We start from the raw sequence: 16634 nt of genomic DNA, 5'->3' as shown, positions 1-16634 counted from the left end.
CATCACTTATTTAATAAACAACATAATGAAAGGAAGTTTATTTTTGCTCTGAAAATATACAAACACATACAGAGATTCCTAAACCTTATCCTTTGTGTAGCACTATATTGGTGTGTTGCACTATCTGTGTGATATATGACTGATATATAATCTATGTATGTGCAGTTTATTTCATTAAAGAGTATAAGCACATATGTGGTATATATCATATATCATCAACATATGTAGTTTATATGCTATCTAATATTTACCACCTACCCAATCACATGATAAATGACATATTTTAAGTATAATTGTAGCCTATGTATTACATGTGTTTGTATAGTTTCTATTACCAAGCAATAGCTAGTGTCACTATTACCTATTTTTATACCTATTTTTTATAAGGCAAATAAAAGCTCTTATTATTGGTCCTAGTTTTCTAAACCTAGATCCTGATGCTCAGCTCTGGTTGATATCATAAATTTTCTAGCTTCAGAGCTTTGGTTTTAAGCTTATAATTAGGCCCTAATAATATTTTAAAAATTCACTGAAGTGGTTGCAACACATTAAAAATATAATTATCTCGATACTTTCTGAGTCTATTAGTAGATAACTCATGCAAGGTGTATTTGAGGAAAAAAAAAAAAAGGCTGTACCACCCCCCTGGCCACAAAGCCTTCTTGATAACCTTATCTCTTGACTCCTCCCTGCAAGACTGCAGGCGGCTATGGTCCCTGGACATTTCTGTAGTACACAGTGAATTGTGACTGTGTCTGGTGATGGTACCTTGACATTCCTGTACTACACAGGGAATTGCAATCATCCCGATAGGATGCCACTCTCTCAGGGCAGTGATCTTTACTGTAGCTGCCAAGCCAACAGTAAAGGCTCACTTAGTGGCTGGAGGAAGATCCATGATAAAACTGACAGGGAAAAAAAGAATTTAGGAAATCATATTTCTGAATTCATGAATACCAGAGGAAAATCCCAGTTTCAAAGAGCGAGGTAGTTGATTCTTTCCTAGACACTACAGTTTGGATTAAGTCTTATTTATTGGCTCCATGTTAATATAGTTTACCTTGAGGTAACAAAGATAGCTTCTATGAGCCCAAGCCTCCTGATACCCTCCACATAATATCACCTCTCAAAAAGAGTTCATCTTTCTTGTAGTGTCATCAGTTGCTTCTGGTTATATCAGGAAAATGTGAAACAAAAACACAGCCAGTAGTGTGAGTAGTCAATATTCACAAGAAAAAGAAAGGTTAACTTTTATATATTAAAAAGGTATCCTTTAACACAATAAATCACCTGCTTTTGTTTTATGATTTTTTTAAGTAGGACAAAGATAGGGGATATGAAACATATTGATTAAAATTAAATGGGTCACTTGTGCATGCTTAACCTCACTTCAGATTTGGGCATGGGTGTTTATTTCTTGTCTCAGAAATACATGATAAGTAGCATGTTTAGACAAGAGTAAGGAAACTTCTCATAAAATATAAAATTTATACAGAGCAGAAAAATCTTCTGGAACATTGCTTATCTCCTTAGAAGAGTGTAGACAGTAATGGATTTGAATTGGGTTATATAGGTTAAAACTACTTACATGGAACATCTGTTTTTCACTTGTTATACCTCCAATTTAGTATAGTGTTTGTGTGTGTGTGTGTGTGTGTGTATGTTAATATTTAATATGTATTAAAGAAATGGGAGTCTGCATGATAAAGCACATTTTTATACACAGTGTTTTGTTTTTTTGTTTTTTTTGACCAAAATACATAGCATCTCAACTTAACTCATTTCAATTATTGCTGAAGCCTAAATAGTTATTTTGGGATAAAGTATTGAATATGTAAATTCATACATTCATTCTTTCAAGGGCTGCAATTATTCTCATCACTTCAGTAAACACAGTAACAAACATTGCCACGAACACAAATGCATTTGCTTATTAACTCGAAAGCTGCTTCTAAAACCACAAATTGCTTCTGTGATTACACTACTAAATTTTCTGTCAAAGCCCAAATAAAGGATCGCCTGTTGATTTAACAAGTGCTTAGCATGGGCTTATTTCCCAAACACAACTCCAAACCCCCAAAAGATTCTGGTGTTGTTTGATTCTTTTTCATTTGTTTTATCCTGTGGGCCAGAATGAGGAGTTTATTTTTCTCCAACTTGTTGTTTTTGCTTGTGTTTTGACCAGATTTGGTGTGATAAAGTTGACATCTCAGAGGACAATAATTTTATGCTATATTTTGCAATTATTTTTAAACTATCCCAATACTATTTGCATTATTCCTTAGGTCGGTTAGTTTCAGCTTCAAGGGATGAGACTCCCTAACTTTGTAACCAAGTTGAATTGGCAGACTTCATTATCTTAAATCACAGGGATGGTAAACTATGTCTTCTGGTATTCACTGTTGTTAGGACATAGCAGTGTGGTTCTGTGTAAGAGGTAGTCATATCTAATCATAACTTGGATGAAAATGAATTATCAGTAAAACACTGTATGAGAGCAGTAGGTCATCTTCCGTTTTGTCTTTGCTGGCTGGCATTGATCATACACTGGAGAGTACATGGAACCTGAATATGCATAGGTTCATGAGTAAAGTTTGATTGCTGTAATCAGGAAATGTCTGTGAATAATTTATCAATTTATGAATTTATCAGTTGATGTGATGCCAGATGTTAGAATTTTGCAAACAGATATTATGAATGTGAAATAGGCTTTTATTGCTTAAATTGTACCATGAAATATATGAACTTCACACACACACACACACACACACACACACCATTCTCTCTTTTCTTTCCTCCATTCCCACCAGTTTGTTTATTATTTCAGAAGGCAATTGTGCACATATTTTTGCCTCTTGTAATTTAAGTTTCTTGAATGTAACATTGGGAGAGTCTATCTTCCAGAAATCGGGACTATGCATTTTGAAATGCTTATTTATGCCACTTAATGAAATTTCAGAAACCACTCGTCCCCGAGTGCTCATCTGCCCTAAAGAATCGTCTTCATATGGCAAACTGCATTCAACTGCAGCCTTTGATTACATCAAGGCTAACCTTGTTTTATCACTCCCTTTATTTTATTTTATTTTATTTTATTTTATTTTATTTTATTTTATTTTATTTTATTTTTTAATTTTTTTTATTGATATATTTTTTATTTACATTTCAAATGATTTCCCCTTTTCTGGGTCCCCACTCCCTGCAATTCCCATAAGCCCTCTTCCCTCCCACTGTTCCTCCATCTACCCCTTCCCACTTCCCTGTTCAGGTTTTGCCCTATACTGCTGCACTGAGTCTTTCCAGAACCAGGGGCCACTCCTCCATTCTTCTTGTACCTCATTTGATGTGTGGATTACGTTTTGGGTATTTCAGATTTCTAGGTTAATATTCACTTATCAGTGAGTGCATACCATGATTGATCTTTTGAGACTGGGTTACCTCACTTAATATGATGTTCTCCAGCTCCATCCATTTGTCTAAGAATTTCATGAATTCATTGTTTCTAATGGCTGAATAGTACTCCATTGTGTAAATATACCACATTTTTTGTATCCATTCCTCCTTTGAGGGACACCTGGCTTCTTTCCAGCTTCTGGCTACTACAAATAGGGCTGCTATGAACATAGTGGAGCATGTGTCCTTATTGCACGCTGAAGAATCCTCTGGATATATGCCCAGGAGTGGTATAGCAGGGTCCTCAGGAAGTTTCATGCCCAGTTTTCTGAGGAACCGCCAGACTGATTTCCAAAGTAGTTGCACCATCTTACAATCCCACCAGCAGTGGAGGAGAGTTCCTCTTTCTCTACATTCTCACCAACACCTACTGTCTCCTGAGTTTTTGACCTTAGCCATTCTGACTGGTGTGGCTTCTAACTTCTGACCCATATTGTCCTGAATTTCTTTAAGTGATTTTTTTGTTTCCCTTATAAGGGCTTCTAGCTTTTGATCATTTTTCTCCTGAATTTCTTTAAGAGATTTATTTATGTCCTTTATAAATAAATATGTGTTCCTCTAACAGCATCCTTACCAGTGCTTTTAAATCCAACTCTTGTTTTTCTGGTGTGTTGGGGTATCAAGGACTTGCTATTGTTGGGGAATTGGGTTCAGATGCTACCATAATGCCTTGGTTTCTGTTAGTAACATTCCTAGGTTTGCCTTTAGCCATCTGGTTCTCCCTGTTGTTAGATGGTCTTATTGTCACTGGCTGGTGCTTCAACCTACTGTGGATCTTTAAGGTTATTTTTGCAACACTGGATGATTGGGTTTCCTCTGGCACAGATTACTGATTGCCTTCCTCTTTTGTGCCTTTGGAGCCCTGTTCAGTCTTACCTCAAGCATTGTTATACTTGGGTTTTCAAGGTGAACCAGGTGTTCTCTGACTGCTCTGTTATGGGGCGACGATGGCGTGGGGGGGGGGTCACTCCCACTGTTGATTCTCAGGTAGGACACAGGTCCTGCGACCGACCAGCTTGTAGATGATTCGCCTGTGTGCTCAGTTCCTGAGTGCAGGCAGACCCCTGGTGGTTTGCACCCCCAGAGATCTAAAGTTCAGGGTGATACAATACCTAGTGACTCTTTTCTGTCCTGGCAGGGAGTGAATATGGCCATGGGGAATCTCTTCCTCTGCTGCTCTCCAGGCAGGACACAGGCCCCCACACCCGGCGGACAGGCAGACAAACCGCCTATCTGCTCAGTTCTTTGGTGCAGGCAGATCCCTGGCGGTTCGCAACCCCAGAGATCTAAAGCTCAGGGTGATACAGTACCTAGTGACCCTTTTCTGTCTCGGCAGGCAGCGAATACTCCCTTTATTTTTATTTATTTTATTTTTTGAAGTTTTCCTGTTCTGTAGAGGAGGTGAAAGATTTACAAAAAGGATGTGAGTCAAACAGACTCATCCTCTAGAAATTTGGAACCTCTCAATTTACCTTCTCAGATAAGCATTTCTAATATTTGCTCAGGTGCAAATTTCCACTGGGGTCCGGTTCAGGAGTGTTCTACTGAATTGACTTCCAGGTCAGCTCCTGATGTGAGGGGTGGGGAACTGTGTCACACATATGGATCATACAAGGCAAATCCCAGCCCATGCTCAGAGTGAGCATTTGAACACCGAGAGGTGGCAGTAAATGTGTAAGATCATTTTAGAGTGTTATAACATGATTATACAGAAGTGCTTAATCCTATGACATTTACCACAAGCTAAAGAAACAAGGCTAGTCAGCTTCTGAAGCACAAGGTAAATGAAGTATGATTGAAATTCCTCTGTGTACAGTACCAAGAGCTGTGGCTCTGGTTGCCTTTGCTCCAGATCTTTCGGCTGAGGACCCAGAATGGAGTGTGGATATGCATTCTCTTGAGATGCTTTAAATTAGCTCCACATGGTAGAAAGATTGCATTCTGATACTAGAGTGTTTTTATTTTTCATGAATTTTTAAATTTCCTGAGCAAAGAGGAAATTGGAAAGTTTTTCCAAAGAACTATGAATTTGCAATACTGAAGAGCTACATCACAATTTACAAACTTCTGAAATTTGTGACCTTAATGGGTGATAGGATTGCCATAGTTCACTTTCAGACATGCCCGTGCTATAGATATTGAAATTCATTGAGATTTGAAGTTCACACTTAAGAACCACATGAGTGAGTTTAAAATGTTGCAAAGATTAATAATATTTAAATTAAATTTAAAATATTTCTCAAACCTTCTTTGTAGCTCTTTTGGGCTACATGTAGCAATGGCCAGTTTCTTTGTTGTTCTGAAGTCTGAAAAATGAGATGGGAATTTTCAGCAAATAAAATGAGTCTGGCTTACTGATGTATTTGGCATATGATTTATTAAAAAGGAACTTTAATGTCTTTAGTTTCCTAGTTTATTCGTCTTCACTGATGTCTGTCTATGTGTATACTTATATGAATTCTTGTTAACCATTTATATGCAGAGCTGACAGAAGCCAGAGTAGAGTGTCAACTCCCCTGGAAGTGGAGTTACAGTCAGTTGGAAGCTGCTTGCCTAGGAACTGGGAACAAAATCTGAGTCCTCTACCAGAGCAACCAGTACTAGTATCCACTGAGCCATTTTTCCAGCCTCAAGTTTATTTCTTATCCAGATAAAAATATGAGACATATGTAGAAATCAGTCCCTAATATAAATATTTTGCCTCAAGATCCTGAGACACATTTTTTGTTTCTCAGAATAAAGTAGTTTTTGGAATTCTAGTCCCAGACCTAACTTACATATTTCAGAGCTGAAATAACAAATAACTCTTTTGAATACATATAACTTTCAGCAAGCGAAAAGAAACATCAATATTTAATAAGATACTACGATACTTTTCTATCAACTGGGGATGAGTTCCATTGAGTGATGGATTTAGTGTTTAGAAGGAGAAAAATAATTATGTTTTGAGAAGATTAACATTCTTCAATATAACTCAAGTACACCTTACCTCTGAAGAGTTTTGTGTGGAACATCTGCTGTAGCAGAGGCATATTTAAAAGCATTCTTATTTTGTGCATAGTAAAGGAATCTAGCAATTGTATCTGCATGATAAAAAACAAGGTAAAGGAAGTATGAAACATTAATACATAATAGAACAATCATTCCCTTTTTGCTTCTTTACTTGAAATTTATCAGTGGTAGCTTTTAGACTATAGACACTTACTGAAATAAAGTATTGCCGCAGACATTTTATGATCTTTTAAATCTTTCAACCTATTAAATAGGCAAGAGGAAATGATTCTCTACATTTTTATTTATTTTATACAATTTTCTACATGGCCATTGAATCTTTATTATTCATTAGCTAAACATAAAATCATAGTTTTTAAATGAAGCTGTTAGGTAGGTGTACTTAGGTCTCAAGCATTCTAAGTCCTCAGCTATAATGTTGCATTTCTCCCCTTTACAAACTGTATTTTGTAGGTAATAAAATTGTATATATGGCTGGGAAGATAGCTCACACAGTAAAGTGCTTGCCCTTCAGCGAAGAGACTCTGAGTCAGGTCCCCAAAGCCCATCTAAAAACCCCTCCATGGTAGAGTTCCTTGTAAACCTAGTGGGAGGCAGAGCCATTTGGTTCCTGTGGCTCCATGGTGGGGTATCTTATCCTACTTGGCAAGAAAAAAAATGAGTTAGAGGTGAGAGACTATTTACTGTTTCTTATTTTTCATTTTTAGCTGCCAACCAGGGTTCTCCTCTGATCGCTCCATACATAGCATATATGAATTTCTATATGCATATATCCCACATGCCATGCTCCTGTGTATGTGCGTGTGTACATACACACATAAATACACACACACACACACACACACACACACCACCACCACCACCACCACCACCCACACACACAGAGTATGGGGAGAGAACAAATACCATTTGACATTGTATATATTCAAAAGTATATAAAATCAAGCGTATTTCTCTAATTTCAGTTTAGAAACATTTTCTCTGTTCAGTCACATTGAACTGATTCACAGCTAACAAACCGTTATTTACCACAAAAATTAAACCCACTTATTTGGTTTCCTATCAGATCTCCTCCTCACAAGCCAAGTCTAGCATGTGTTCCATCCTCCTTTTGATAACTTCTCAGGGACAGCACAAATGTTGAAATCGTATGGGCGATTCAGTCTGTTCCACATGAGAGGAGATGTCCAGAAGGATAGGATAAAGCAGGCAATGCAGAACCAGCAGGTGCTTGCTGGCAGTAGAACAGCAAGAGAGGGCAGGGGCAGAGGGTCATGAGGCCCTGACAAGAGCCATTTCCTGTGTTGGCAGTGGTATCTGCCTTCAGAAGGAATGCCTCAGCCTGCCATCGTTGTATACAGTTGCTTAAATGAATCTGTTTGGAAGCTTGGAATTTTATTTCTTTTACAAGTAAAAGATTTACGTTGAGAGAAGTTGGATTTTTTTTCATGTTCACTGAACTGGGGGGAAGATCAGTCTTGTATCACCACAATGTCCTGACAATGCTAAGATTATGCAGTGTTGCATCTGTTCTAAGCCACAGAGGCCCTCATATGCAGACATATTGCCCAAGAATTTGCATTGCTCCTTGCTTCTTTAAAATCAAGAGGTGTATTTATTTCTTCCCAAGGGAAGTGGAATAGTTGGGGGTGGAGTTAGGGACAATAATTTTTTTTATTGAATCCCATCAATCACAGAGTACCCAGGGTATCTTTCCCTTTGATTTTCTAGGGAGAATCTTTCTGTAAATAATTGGGTCCTTGAGAAAAGAAAGTTTCTCCCAGGTTTTGGAAGATCTTGGTTTGGTATAAAAGGCCCAGAAGGAGTCTATCCATTTTGGATTTCAATAGGGTTTAAATAATTGTCAGTGGCTAGAATGAAATATCAGAGAATAGCTTTGTATTTTGGGATTTTAAAGCCTGTTGATCACCTTCCAGCCTTCTGCTGTAGAAATGTTGTTACTTGCTGAGGAGTACTTATAATTAGACAGGCACCAAAGGCTGACTATTGGCTCTTGTAAGTTAGGAGCAGAGTGGTAATCTTTGATCCACTGTATTCCAGCCTTCCCTTTGAAATGGGATCTAATAATTTTAACAAATACACTGTTATCAGCCTTTCTCCCTATGTTTCCAAGAGAGTGGCTTCAGAAATAGTATCTTTGTCCCCACTTGGAAAAAGAATGGACTTGTCCAAAGGGAACGAGACCAACAGTTATTAAATCTTGGTTTAAGATTTTAACAGCTTAGATTTCTTTAACCTCCCACAGAAGATCTGGCTTCTCATCTGGGAATTTCTCATGATGGCCTTTAGTTTGGGGTAGCATAGGAGTCAAACCAAAGTTTAAAAAGCCCCACTGAGTCCAAGAATTATCGAAATTCAGTTGGTTTTGGAGAGTGTGATATTAATTACTCTCCTCTTTCAAGGCACAACTTTCAGCTCCCTTCATTAACCAGCTGACCTAAACAGTTTATTTCTTTTCCTGCAAAGTGTAACTTCTTTTTAGCAACTCTGAGTTCCTGTCCCCTAAGTAAATTTAATAAGTCTATTGTCAATTTAATAATTTCATTCTTTTGTTTTCAGCACTAATAAATCATCCATGTGTTGAAGGAGCCTAATTTCTGAAGGAATAGGAAAAATTTTCAATTTCTTCTAAAATTTGGCTCAAAGTAGGGGACTCAGTGGACCTCTGAAAAACAGTTTGCCTGTACTATTCTCTTTCTCTTCCTTCCTTCCTTCCTTCCTTCCTTCCTTCCTTCCTTCCTTCCTTCCTTCCTTCCTTCCTTCCTTCCTTCCTCCTTCCCTCCCTCCTTCCCTCCCCCTCTCTTTCTTTCTTTCTTTCTTTCTTTCTTTCTTTCTTTCTTTCTTTCTTTCTTTCTTTCTTTCTTTCTTTCTTTCTTCCCTCCTTCCTTCCTTCCTTTCTCTCTGTCTCTCTCTTTCTCTCTCTCTCTTTCTCTCTTTCTCTCTCTCTCTTTCTTTCCTTCCTCTTTCTTTCTTTCTTTCTTTCTTTCTTTTCTTTCTTTTCTTTCTTTCTTTCTTTCTTTCTTTCTTTCTTTCTTTCTTTCTTTCTTCCTTTCTTTCTTTCTTTCTTTCTTTCTTTCTTTCTTTCTTTCTTTCTTTCTTTGATTTTTATCTCTAGATAGTCCACCTTGTGAGACAAACACCTTTCTGCTAGGTTATATGAAAAGACAATCCTAGAGGGTATCAGTCATACTGAATTACTTGTGGTCATAAGGGACTTTTAGAAATGGAATAAGGGCTTGGTACCTCTGGATGCCCGATAAGAACAGTTTAATATACTGCCCGCTTGGACTAGCCTAAGTCTCATTCTGTTTTCCTAAAAGGAACATTGTATAGAGGGATATTCAAGGTCTAGAGTGTACCTTCTCAAGAAGACTATTTATAATTGGTATTAACCCTGTTCTCCCTAAGGAATGGTACTGTTTCCTCTTAACTGCATCCCCAAGGCTTTAAGACTGATTGGAGTCAGCACAGTCTGCAGCACACTCACTGATTGCTTGTCCTACCCAAACTTAAGGATTTCTCTGCTCTTGTGCTCTGAAGTTAAGAGCTGTAAAGTTCCTATTGTAGTTCAGCATTGACTATTGTAAGTCCGTTCTCAACTGAGTCATTTGAGCTCTTGCCTCCAGGATGAGAAACAATTCTATTGGTGTGCCACTGTTTTATATACAACCACATAATTTTCTATTATAGGAACTCTGAAATGGCACCCTTCACTCCAAAGACTTGCAGGTGTTATCTAAAGAGAGATCTGGGAGATGGGGAAAGACAGGGAAAGACACTTTCACTAGAATCTACTTCGAATGGTGTTCCCTCCATCTGTGATACCATTTACAAGTTTATCAATGGACCTTCATGGGATCCTTCTAGATAATAGAGCATCTGCCCCTTTATTACTCATTGAAAGTCAGTTTTCTCTTTCAAATGGACCATTTTCTCTTAAGTTTCCCTTCTCCCCATATTTGTAAAACTTGCTCTTTTATATCTCTGTGGAATCCTCCCTTCTGTCTCAGTCCTGTTGTGAGATCTATGCTTTGTTCATGGGCTTTCAGTTCCAGGGATCTGACCTAATTCCATTGTCTGTTTTTTATTGCCAACCTTGCCTGTTACCTTGCCATTTATTTTGTTTTATTTTCTTCATCCCTTCTTACATAGACCTTAAAGGAACCTTCAATAACTTCCACATTTCTGTCCTTCCGGTCTTCAATATCTTTCTTGCTTTGCTTTGCTTTGCCTTGCCAGCTGTTAGTTATACAAGTGATTTTTGACATCCCTGTAGCAAGAACTCTCTGTGTCTAACCTAGGGTACTTTCTGATCCTTTAACCTAGAAACTATGCACTTGTAGAAAGTATCCCCATTGTAGGATGAAATCTTTATTCATATTCTGTAGCTGGAATGCTCTTCTGATTAAGTCTTCAAGGAAGGCCCTCCTAAGAACTAGGTGGACTTCAGTATTATCGATGCAAGGTAGTGGTTATCTGCTGCCACAATACCCGGTCGAGGTGAAAATTATATTCTACATCTTTCTGTGCTCCATATCACCCCTTCTTCTAAGTAGGTAAGAGAATACTCAATATTGATATCTTTTCAGACTAGTTACAGAGTTGATATCCATGGAATTGATGCAAGTGTTCAATTACTGTTATGGATTTTCTATCAGAGGCTTCAATTCCCTTTTTTGAATTTCAGACCTTTAAATCATTAAAGTTTGTACTGGAAGGTACCTGGTCACCTGTACGTTTGCTTAGGACTTTTATCACTACATTCACAATCTACTTTCAATTTGGGGTTCTGGTCATGACTAAAGGATATCAAATATTTTATAAATTAGAACATTTTCTATGTTCCATAATATATAAAATGGTTGCTATCTTTTAAAATGCAGGCATCATTTTAGCCATTTTCTCAAAAATTCCTATGCTGTACAATTGATCCCAGTATTGCAATATGCTAAAACATATGGGTAATGTAGTTTTGTCTGATTTTGGTTATCTAGAAGGTAAATGATTTAATTCATAACATGGATATATCCTTGTTGCCATGGCATATGGGTGGATTTTCATCAGTGTGTCAACATACTTGCTGTTTAAAGACTTTCTCTATTCAGTTAAAAGTTATTTAAAGTTAAGATTTTTTAGTTTTCTTTAAAAATTTTTTCCTTGCATTAATGACTATGTCCCTGGGGTTTATGCCTCCACTTTTTCTGTCCCTAGGTGGTGTTTGGGTCTTTTATTGCAGTGCATTGTTGTGTAAAAAGCTCTATGTAGGCTTCAGATAAAAAAAGGGGGAGGGGAATGAATGCCTCAGGACAGGTCTTTATTCAGACAAATTGAAATGGAGAGTTGAACAGTTACCAATTAATTTATTAAATGTGCTCAGTCAGGCCAGATAAATCAAAGAAATGTGCTACCCCCTGCTAGGTTGCCAACAAGAGATTGGTCTGAAGTTTCTGAGATAATTACCTCTAGTTTCTGCTCCATCTTCACTCACATAGACCCAGCCTAAATTTCTCCCATGTGAGCTAGTGAGCAAGCTAAATTATCCCCAGCTCTCCAGAAAACCCTCAAGCATCTTTGAGATGCTGCTTTTCCATAATTTCTACTAAACATTACTCTTCATTTCTCAAAATGCATACCTGTTCTTTTCCTGTGCTTTTGAGATAGGGTCTTACTAAGTTGCTGAGACTGGCCTAAAGTCCTCTTGCGTCAACCTCTTGAGTATTGAGATTCCAGGATTGGAAAGCTTACAGTGGAGTTGGTAACATTGAGTCATCTACTTAAGACTAAGCTTGCTAAGGAGAGAAATAACCTTGACATTTACATTTCAGGTGGCAACTGAATGGCAGTGACATCGATACAAGTCTGGACCATCGTTACAAACTGAATGGAGGAAATCTCATCGTTATTAACCCTAACAGAAATTGGGATACTGGAAGTTACCAGTGTTTTGCAACAAATACTCTTGGAACAATAGTAAGCAGAGAAGCCAAACTCCAATTTGCCTGTAAGTTTACAATTGTAAATATATATATAAACCAATATTTTAAATGCACAAATGAATCTCTGTGGTCATTTAGACTTTTGAAACAAAATGTGAGTTATTTTAAACTCAAAAAATTGAATAATTCTGTTTCAGCCTCTTGAGTTTTGAACCCTTCTTAGGTTTCTCTAGAAGGACAGAAGTTATAGAATAAGTTCTATATGTGTATTTATTAAAATGACTTATAGACTGTTATTTGACTAGTGCTACAACAGCTGTCTATCAATTCAAAGGCCAAAAATCTGGTAGTTGTTCAGTGCACACTGAATGTCTCAGCTTGATTTTGAATGCTAAGTAGGTTGTAATACTATTGAAAGGTAGATGAACTTGCTAGTGAGAGTGAGGGTTAGCAGGTAAAAACACACAAATTTCCAGGGTGGGGGGATACTGATGGGGAGCCCCACCTGCTCAGAGGAAAAGAGGATGGGGAATGATTGTCAGAGGGGGTAATGAGGAGGGCACAGTGAGTGGGATGTAAAGTGAATAAGTAAAAAATTAATAGTGCCAAATAAATTTAAAGAAAATAGATTCCATCTTTCATATCTTGTTGTATGGCTTGAAACTAGATGGTGTGGCCCAGATTTAAGGTTGGTCTTCTGCCGTCAATAAACCCAAACACTAACTTTAGCCTTTTATATAGCTGTCTGAAAGTATGTATCTGAGATATGGATAAGTACTTGGGAAAGGGCTATTGACCTTCCCATTCTTGGGACACATAAAAAATTATTAAAATGTGACAAAGTTCAAAACACAAAACAATTTGCTGTCCACTTCACAATACCTCACCTCTTCTTTCCCCAACCCTCACATCTCCCCTTCTTCCCTTATTGTCTTGTCTTATTTTTTCTTAGTTGTGTCTTTGCTTTTCTGAGTGGGTGCTTACCACATCAGGATAAAGAGTCTCACTTTCATAACTCAAATTCAAAGTAGAAAGACCCTGGCCCTTTTCTCCAGCATCCTAATCAGTCTCAAAAGTTTTAACTTCTCCTATTCTTGACAGCTGTCTGCATATACAGTAAAATTATTTTACCTTATTATATTTTATATTCTTTTTGGTATTTCCCTGAGTGATTCATTTTAAAGAATTAGAATGCAATCTTGCACATAGACTTCATAATACATTACATTAGTAAAGTACAAAGTGTGTTTCTTTTAATTAATGTGATAGGGATATAGATTCTGGTAAAGAGGTTAATGAAGGAGATTATTATTAATCATTAATTTTACAGAGGTGGAAGATATTTAATAATTATTAGATTAATTTGAATATGAGGATGGAATATAATGCTAATATGTAAATTAAGGGAGGCATAAAGGTGGGATGTTTGTGTGGACATGATGCTGGTAACTGCAGCTCAGAGAGGTCCTGGCTGTCTTTCCTGAAGGTCAAGGCATGGCAAGCATTGCCACTAAATAGTGCTCTGTATCCCATAGATGCTGCATTGTATATTGGGTTATTTCACTGCTTGTTGTTTCAATCGACGAGGGGGAGAGGTCTGCTGTGTTCAGCACAGATGAGTGAATGGGTGAAAATAGAGCCATCACCCCACTTTAGTATGGGTGAAACACAAAGACATGGTGCTTGATTTGTAAGGTTCTTTGAATTACTCTTGGTAATAAAATTAGCACATACTTATTCAATTCATAGTCTACAAATGCAGTTGTCTTTGGCGATTGTCAGACCCTTTCTGCAAATTGTGGAATATTCAGACAAATTATTGACAGAAGAAATATGTGAAAGAATGCATGAAATTTACATACACGTACTCACATATGCATGTTTTATATTAGTTATTTGTGTCTGTTTCAAATATGTATAGTTTTTCATATCTGTTACTTCTTACTACCCTGAAGTTTTGAAGAGTTATAGTCAAACATCCACATAGGTTTACGCTAATCAATTAGCTTTGCCTTACTCTTAAATAAGTCTTGATCATAATGTTATTTTCTTTTAACTATGTTGGAGATGGAATACATTTATAAAACTATGAATTATTCTGGATGCGCTAATGGCATGAAGAAAACACGAATATATCTGTTACCAGCCACTTTTTGTTTAGAATTTGAAAGATTTGAGATGTCATTTATTTTCCTGAAAAAATACTCTACTGGGGATATTATCTTCCTCCCTGCTTACATAGATGATTACTGTTCATAAATACCTTTGATGTCTGGGCATTTTCCTGTACTTTGACTACATGTACATAGACTTCTAAAAGTGTGATACCATTTTAAATTCCTTAGTGGCAGTTAACACATTACATACATGAACAATGTTTTATTCCTTAAGGTCTATGCTTAGAAATATTTGTAAAATCTTTTGATTTCTCTCTCTCTCTCTCTCTCTCTCTCTCTCTCTCTCTCTCTCTCACACACACACACACACACAGACACACACACACACATACACACACACAGTATCTTGATCATATTCACCTCCTTCTCTCCAATCTAATGTTTCCTGAATCCAGTCAAGCAACCCCCTCCCACCTTCGTGTTTTCTTTTGTCTTTTTCTCTTTACTATAACCACTGAGTCAATTAATGCTGTCTCCATGTACATGATGTCGTGATAATTCACCTGAGCACTGGCAATTTAGCAGCTCTGCAACCCAAAGAAACAGAACTCTACTCCACCAGCAGCCACTAGCTACCTATGTCCTGGCTGCTCACATGCCTGTGGGTGTCTCAGTGTTACAGATGACGTTTTTCATCAGTTATATATATCATTTGCTTGCCAACAGTTAATTCTATTGTTCACAGAGTCAAATAAGCAGATGTTCTTAGCTTTGTGTTTTAAAAGATGTCTTTTACTCTGTGATTATCTTCCCTGATTTCTGTCAGTTGTTTTTCATCTTTATTTTGAAATGAAAAAGTTATTCTCTTGAAGCACTAATAGAAATTTTAACATTTGGCTTCCCAGATATAAACCTCAACCTTAGGATTTGGCTTTGTGTGTCTTCTGAGAAAGTGCTGTCTAGTTGTTTACTCCAACATATCCAGTTAGATGGATCTGAGGGACTGCAGGAGCTAAAGTCCATCTTTTACTGATGGAAACAAAGTCTGTGTTAGTAACATTTTAGGTTTTTTGGCTTTGCAAAAGGCATTTTCTGAGAGAATTTGGGATTGGTTCCTTGTCAGTCCTTGCTCGTACCACATGATTTTCATATATTTTACTCAGTTCACTCTGGTATGTGTAAAATATTGAGTAGATAGTTCTCGATGAGGATTGCAGAGTTGCTGTTGATTTAGAAATATGTAAACAGCATTACAGTTTCACTATGTGATATGCTTACCTTAGATTTAAAAATTAAAAATAATATTAATTTATTTTTAAAATTCTCTGTGTGTGTATGTGCATGTGTGTGTGTGTGTGTGTGTGTGTGTGAGTCTTCATGCATGTGGTGCATGTGTGAATGAAGTGTCTGTCCACAGAGGGCAGAAGAGAGCGCATGATCCCCTAAACCTGGAAGTATACTGAATGTGAGTACTACAAACCAAATTTGTATCCACTATAAAAGCTGAGCCATTAAACCATATCCTCTGATTTATAGACTCTGGCACCTTTGGTTTTACTTTTAGTCATTTGTTCTTTGACAATGGTTTAGTACCGTTATTGAGATTTTGATGCTAGTTCCAACCTTTCAGTCCATCTGCATGGAGAACATACTCTAGTATTATGAAGAGGAAGTGGAAAAAAGAGAGAAGAGAGGGAGAAAGAAACATTTTTTATTGAATATAATCTTCATTACATTTCAAATGTTCAAACCTTTCCCGGTTTCTCCCCTCCCTGAAAACCCCCAACCCCTCCTCCCACCCCCTGCCTCCAAGTATATGCCCCTCCACCTGATCCACTCCAACCTCCTGCCCCCTCAATTTCCCATTGTTGGGGTATCTATTGAACCTTCACCTGACCAAGAAGTCTTCCCAATTTGAGGATAATTTTTCTGCATACCCTCTTAGAGTTTGAGCACCATCAGTGCCTTTGACAGTGTTCATGAGCAATGTCCTAAGGCTGTTTGGAATATGACATTTCAGACTGTTATCTACACAGCAAGGGTATGTCTTACTGAAACTCTGTTCTGTGTTCTTCTTGGGCTTGGTTTTCATATT

General features: G+C 37.4%; 1 protein-coding gene across 1 annotated transcript in view; it reads left to right on the top strand.

The window, feature by feature from the left end:
* The window catches only part of Cntn3 (contactin 3), a 401246-nt gene that overhangs the window by 129621 nt on the left and 254991 nt on the right, over window positions 1-16634 (top strand). Inside the window, exon 4 of the mRNA XM_052174442.1 lies at window positions 12312-12487. Coding sequence (XP_052030402.1) covers window positions 12312-12487 — 176 coding nt within the window. The remainder of the gene's footprint in view (window positions 1-12311; window positions 12488-16634) is intronic.

This window comes from Apodemus sylvaticus, chromosome 2 (genome assembly GCF_947179515.1).
Source record: "Apodemus sylvaticus chromosome 2, mApoSyl1.1, whole genome shotgun sequence".
NCBI lineage: Eukaryota > Metazoa > Chordata > Mammalia > Rodentia > Muridae > Apodemus > Apodemus sylvaticus.
Note: the sequence above shows the minus strand (reverse complement) of the source record. Positions and strands in the feature narration are given on the sequence as shown.